Raw genomic sequence first — 7,184 nt, forward strand, 5'->3', positions numbered from 1 at the left:
TATACTAATTGATAGGGATTATTTACTCTGGAATGTGGCTCTTGATGTACGATTTTCAGTTCCGCATGAGACAATTGGCATTATATTATCTATTTAACCCAGCTTTTTTGCATATCAGATTGTTTTAAACACATGTATGACGTAAGATGTTGTATAATACACTATACTTAAAGTCTTTAAATTTACAAACAACCACAAGTAACAATAGTTTTCTCAGATTAACCACACCAATTAACGACGCGTGTGGCATTCAATGCTCGTATAAACCGTAGTCAAGCATGCACAGTTGACTGAAAAATACATACATGTAATATAAAAAAACCTTTATTATGTTTGGGAATTACCGCGTTTTTATACGAAATTTAGATATGGATGACTTTTAAATTTATGAATAAAATGATTTGGAAATTACTTTGCAAGGTTGTCTAACATGTCTAATATATACAAATTATAAGGAAATGAAAGCGTGGGAAAAGAAAACTAATCACCTCTGTGATACGAAAAATAAAATTTTCTTTTGATTGCACAATTTTAGACCAAATTTTAGGTATACATGTATGGCGCCAAAAAGCATCCCTATCTTTGTCAATAAATATACACATTTATTAAAAAAAAAATGAAGAAATAAACACTCAAGTTGAAGATAAAAATTGAATTTAATCCAAATTCTTGGCGCAACAAAATCAATTTGAAATCTTAGCGACACGTAAAGTTACATACAAAAACAGATCTGATTCAGTTCTGTTAAAAGCATAAAACATGCATTCATGATAATGATATGGTGATTTATTGGAGAAAAAAGCAAGAAAGTCAATAAATAACTTTAAATTGGAATGTTTTATCACATACTCATACGTTACTGCTTCATTAAGCTAGGGCCAGTTCCTTTCAAATAATCGAAAGGATTGAATTCACATTTCAGCCTCTAATCATAAAATGACTTCCGCAAACTAACCACGGTCCCCTTTGTTGAAATGTCAGTGCCACTTCTGCGTCCCCGAGCATCGGAATTTCTCACTCTGCACTCAGTCAATGACTGAAAAAGTCTGCACACTTCGTTCCGGAAGTAATTTGCCGTTATATAATAGAGGAAAACGTTACAGGAGTATTGCGAAAGTCCGATTTCATCAATTATCTTTTTCGCTGTGAAATAGTCAAAAAAGGATCTCCAGGTTGAGTCTGATCCTATTTCTCTCACGGATAAAGTCTGATCTCCGGGCGGAATTCTGTACTGTAAAGCGAATATTATAGCCACTGGAATAACGGTGAAAATTCTATAGAATGAGACACATAGCAGTGTTACCGTGGAAATGCGTAAACGAGCTCGATTGTTGTCTTTCGACTTCGTTTTTAAAAGTTTGCTACTATATCCATTCATTTCGTAGGACGGGGCAGTGTCCCTTCTAAGTTTTATTGAACGAGACACCGCGTTTATCACAAGGATATTCAACACCAAGGAGACAACTGGGAACACGCAAAACACTAGAATATCACTAACCCAAATCCAGGTTTCGAAAAAGTCAGATCCTGTACCCTGACATTCGCCATCTGACAGTACGGCCCATCCAAATATCTGAGGTACTGCCAGTAGGATGGAAACAAAAATTATCACAACGATTTCTAATGCACCGCGGTTTCTCCTAGAAAACCGCTCACCTTTGAATGGAATGGCAATAGAAATGAACCGTTCGAGAGTGAATCCCATGATAAGAAGCGGGCTCATGTATTGAGCAAACATATAGAAGACGAAGAAGACAGGACACCATGTAGGTTTGTTAAGGGTACTTACGCCCCATGTAAATTGAAGTTCCATGACGGAATGCAGACATAACAACAAAAGGTCAGATAAAGCCAGAACTGTCAGATACAATGCCGATGTATTAGTCTTTCTGATCCGTCTGCTCCAAATCTTGATTGTCAGCGTATTCCCAAAGAGCCCGATGAAATAAAGAACAGGACTGATATATTTGTCCACAAACAAAGCAGTTGGTGCATATAGCTCAAAGACACAAGTGTACCACGAAATTACGCCAGAATGAGGACATAAATCCTCCATTACTGTTGTTGTGTCATTAATAGAATCGTTCATTTTGGTTGTGGCGAAGCAAAATCCTTTAATTTTATTATTGTATTCTTTTTTCTGCTACATCGATGACATGATTATCCTCTCAATAAAAACTTCCATAATTTGTTGGGCTTTTTCGTTCATTTTTCTGTTATTGGAATGTTTGCTATTCGGATTAGACAGAAATCTTCAAAACTTGGTTCACATGATGAAGAAATAAAAGGAAACGTTGTTGACTTTAATAAACTGATCTAGGAAAGGTTCTTGTTTTCAATTTGAATCACAATCAGAAAAAGTACATATGCCCTGCAAAGAAAAATATAGGTCCATAAGTACATGTTTGTTTATATTGAGTTCGTGTGCATTTATACAAATAACGGAACCACTGTGTTGACATCGGAAAGGTTGATATCCGTTTTATTCCTCATTTCTTTATGTTTGTATTTTATACATTTTGTGTATATAAAGTAAAATTGTTTTCTACTTTTAGAAAAGATCATAATGCCGATTGCTGTAGTTAATTCAATAATGACGTTTTGTGATGGAGTAGTACCTTTGATCAGGGGTGCTTAACATTTTTGTTGAATTTTATGCTAAAAGCTGAATAATTACTTCACAGATCGCTTATCAAATATAAAGGATACTCAGAAGTCAACATTTGATAATTCATTTTAAATTGAATATAAGAAAATGTTGCCATTTGACATCGTAAAATATTTATTCTCTGTGGGAACAGAAAATAAATTACACAAAATAAGACAAATATACGATCACACAGACCTTTTTCTAATGTAGATGGGGGATGAAAACTAAATTCAAACCAAGATGAAATCAAATGAATTTAAAAATAAATTTCGCATACATGTATTTAGATTTTTCGAAAGTATAAATTTCCTTCATTATTAAAAAAAATATGTTCACCCTTTTTGTATTTAAAAAAATTGTTGTAAATTTATCAACGTTAGCCTAAATGGTGTCTGTTTAAAAAAAATTTAAATTATTAACACATAAATATTTTTTATAGATTTACTAGTAATACAAACAACGAAGACTCCAACAAATTTACTGACAAATTTGTCCAGACAAACGTAAAAAAAAAAACAAGTTTAACATTTAAAAAAAAAAAAATATTACTAATTTCTTTTGAATATACAAGACTCTTATTTCGTTCATCAAAGAAAGCACAGTAAAATATAAATCTCTTTGAATATAATTGAAATACTATTTAATTTATGCAATTTAAAATTTTATTCAAGTTAGCAGCTTGTTTGAGAAATAATTTTTGTATTGAAAGAAATCGAAAAAAAATAAATAAAAAAATAAAAAATATATATTACCTGGGCACACTGTTTGAATTACATCCCATTCATTGCACAGCCGAGTTTGACCTTATGTAGCTATTATCACTAAATTAGCCTGGATTGTGATAAATGACAAACGGTTTGCTCCTACTCCCTGAGCTACGCGCTCAGTCACTGAAGCAAGACTTCGTATACACTGAGGCGATCCACTGCTTGAAGCCGTATTTATGTCTATTACAACGATTCATTTTTCACACTATGATGCGCGTTCTGTGGTTCAGGGCGAAAATGATAATAACATATTATCATATTATCACTACAAGCGTACAACTGATGTCAAACATCTTACTTGAAGTGGAATGTTTTCATTGAATCCGTTTGAATGAAATATTCAGAGAATGATCTGAAAGGAGGCTTTTAGTATTTTTTCAAAAAGATTTTAATGCAGATTAGGTACAGATTAGGGACTCCTCACCGTCTTATGGGATTTAATGAATGCGAATACGATAAATCAACCCTGATTCTATTTTTAAAATATCCTGTTATATCATTACTGGTAAATATATTCGTGTACATTTACTTTAAACGATGAAATACGCGTCTCTTGATCTTTTCCATTGCATGTTCATATCTTTAACATGGTTAATGTGTCATAAAGATTAATTCTTTTGGTAACTAATGACCACATTTATATGGATACATGTATGTTTCTCTTACTGAATATAAAATATAATTAATTGTGCTTTATAATTTGCATTACAAATATGTAAAGAAGATGGAGGAACAAGGCGTGCAGAATGCATATACGTGTAGCTTTAGATATTACATGTAAGAAATCCTATCCATTTTGTGAATTTAGTAATTAGAGAAATAAAAATTTTCCGAGAAAAAAAAGTCTCGGAAAAAAGTATTCTTTTATGAAAATGATAGTATTCGTGGGATTCGAACGCTAGCAATAACAAGCTAATTCAGAGAATTCGTGTCCCCCGCTCAGGGAAAAAGTCGGATCCCCCTGACTGAATTTGTAGAATTATTAAATGTATACATGTTTACTGAAGCAAATAAAATACATGTATGTCAATATGCATATAAAGATTTGATTGCCTATTCTTTATTATGTGTATAGAAGATTCTTTTTATATGGAATATTTATCACACTGTCACAGATGAAAATGTACCCTTGGACATTTTGACAATTAATTTGGATATTTTTAATTCTAAATTCTTACATCTGTTTTTAATTTAATGAGTTGTCAATGAGTTGATCCAATATGTCAGATTTATCTATTTTGAAATATTTAATTGCTTAATTAGCCATGAGTGATATGACCAAATGGACTGTGCTTTGAGTGACTTAATTATTGTTTATTTTAAATGATAATCTTTAACTCTAGTTGTAAATCAAATTAACTCATGTCATATATTACTCAAACTTGTCAAATATCAACTATGTCTATAAATACAAATATTTGTTAACATTCAGAGAGTTGGAATCGGGACGCGCTTGTCCCTGATACTGTCCGACCCGACGAGAAATAAAGGCTTGCAAATCGTAAAGCGGCTTTGTCTTCATTTACTAAATGATCACCCTAGTGGCTTTACTGACAAGCACGCGCATCTAACGCGAGGGTGTGATAAGTGGTGCAGATAACCGGGTACGACCCCCTCTCACAGCCAAGCGAGTTTTACTACTTGATTCCCCTTACTTCTACGAGAATTCCCCAAATTCAGAAAATCATCTTGAATTTCGTACACGCCGCTATGAATCGCAGCCTTGGACCACAACGGAGACCTGCGGATCACCCCTTTCAGTGTCAATTTCCAGTTTGTGGCCGATGTGGAATTGTCCATGGACCCAGTTGCCGTGCTCAAATGGAAAAGTGTTACAGATGCAAGCGTCATGGTCACTATGCTAGAATGTGCAGGACTGTCCTCTCTTCCCCTGGGAGGATTACCATGATAGCAAATACTAGTGAACCAATCCAAGAGCAACGTTCCGGTAGACGAAAGTCCAGAGACAAAGTTCGCATGGAAAAATACTTAGAAAGCAAATCTCATCTCCGCGAACTGCCTTTTTATAACCTACGGAGTGCAGCATTCCACGAAACTATGAATATTCACCATGGCCTTAAGACGGAACTTTTTCAAATGCACGCAAAGATAAGGGAGATGAAAATTATGTATGCCGACACAGTTAACATCATTATCAACCAAGAAGAAAAGCTTGATCAACTACCGACAAGACAACTGCCCGAATCATCGAATAACAACACTTCTGAGGATAAATTAACTATTTCAATGTTGCAGCAAGAAATTCAGACTCTACGACGTGAAACCTCATCTCACAAACAATTGGTTGATTCAATAAGTGCTAACGTCCGAGAAGAATGGAGAGAAAACAAAGCGAAACTGCAAGAAAGAGACAACACCATTCTGACCCTGAGAACTGAAAATACTCAGCTTTTGAACAATCAGGAATTGTACATACAACGAATACGTGAACTTGAAAATGAGGCCTATAATCGTTCCATCAAAGCCCTAAATTACGGACAAAACCGGCAAAATATTCATTTTGGACATCAAATTTATTCAAGTGAACAAACATCTAGCGTACCGATTCAAAACACGAGGACGTGTTTTACTGGGGCAAGGGGGTATTGTCACAGATGAAAATGTACCCTTGGACATTTTGACAATTAATTTGGATATTTTTAATTCTAAATTCTTACATCTGTTTTTAATTTAATGAGTTGTCAATGAGTTGATCCAATATGTCAGATTTATCTATTTTGAAATATTTAATTGCTTAATTAGCCATGAGTGATATGACCAAATGGACTGTGCTTTGAGTGACTTAATTATTGTTTATTTTAAATGATAATCTTTAACTCTAGTTGTAAATCAAATTAACTCATGTCATATATTACTCAAACTTGTCAAATATCAACTATGTCTATAAATACAAATATTTGTTAACATTCAGAGAGTTGGAATCGGGACGCGCTTGTCCCTGATACTGTCCGACCCGACGAGAAATAAAGGCTTGCAAATCGTAAAGCGGCTTTGTCTTCATTTACTAAATGATCACCCTAGTGGCTTTACTGACAAGCACGCGCATCTAACGCGAGGGTGTGATAACACTGTAATGATGATTTTATAACCTCATAATTTATAACCTCATAATTTTTTCATTTCACATGCTGAATACTATCATTTAGTACAAAAAAAAGAAAGAAAAGTATTTAAAAAAAAAAAAAAGAGGATTGACCGAGATTCGATCCGGGGACCTCTCACACGCGAAGCGAGAGACATACCACTAGACCACGGAATGGCTTTACATGAAGTTAAGTATATGTAGAACTGAAGTCACATACATGTATATAATCATGTTCGGTATTCTCAAAATTTTACACAATCCATGGTGTTTGATTTATTTAGCCTACATTAAACAGTTCTATTAGATGTAATAAGAACATAAAGTCCGCCGAGAACCTGTTTTATACGCAATAACTCTCCTCATGTCCCTGTGCTAAAAATAGCGACATGTAATACTATAAATATTAATAAAACAAACGGGGCGGGGCACTTTGAGAGGGGCGAGAGAGGTCCTAGGGAGTTTTGGTATAAAATTACATTGCATAAGCTCAAAATCTTCTTGAAATATCGCCCGGAAATGATAGTGTTACACACTGAGAGAATATATAAATTTACGACCTTGAACTTTGACCTTTTGACCTCAAAATCAATAGGGGTTTTCATTAGGCCACAGGGAGTTGTTATGTAAAATTTCATTGCAATCGCTCAAATGGTTCTAGAGA

General features: G+C 34.2%; 1 protein-coding gene across 1 annotated transcript; it reads right to left on the reverse strand.

The window, feature by feature from the left end:
- Positions 1-644: 644 nt before the first annotated feature.
- LOC134240470 (rhodopsin, GQ-coupled-like) lies at positions 645-3,561 on the reverse strand. The gene is made up of 2 exons (XM_062722555.1): positions 3,403-3,561; positions 645-2,371 (listed from the first exon to the last, which is right to left on the reverse strand). Exon 2 carries the CDS (start codon positions 2,087-2,089, stop codon positions 926-928), a length of 1,164 nt encoding a protein of 387 aa, XP_062578539.1. The 5' UTR covers positions 2,090-2,371; positions 3,403-3,561; the 3' UTR covers positions 645-925.
- Positions 3,562-7,184: the final 3,623 nt, after the last annotated feature.

This window comes from Saccostrea cucullata, unplaced genomic scaffold (assembly GCF_032062105.1).
Source record: "Saccostrea cucullata isolate Sc308-1 unplaced genomic scaffold, CSIRO_AGI_Scuc_v1 ctg530, whole genome shotgun sequence".
NCBI classification, from domain to species: Eukaryota; Metazoa; Mollusca; class Bivalvia; order Ostreida; family Ostreidae; genus Saccostrea; species Saccostrea cuccullata.

Coding starts and splice junctions, on each gene's coding strand:
- LOC134240470 (XM_062722555.1), bottom strand. CDS start 2,089: ATGAACGATTCTATTAATGACACAACAACAGTAATGGAGGATTTATGT.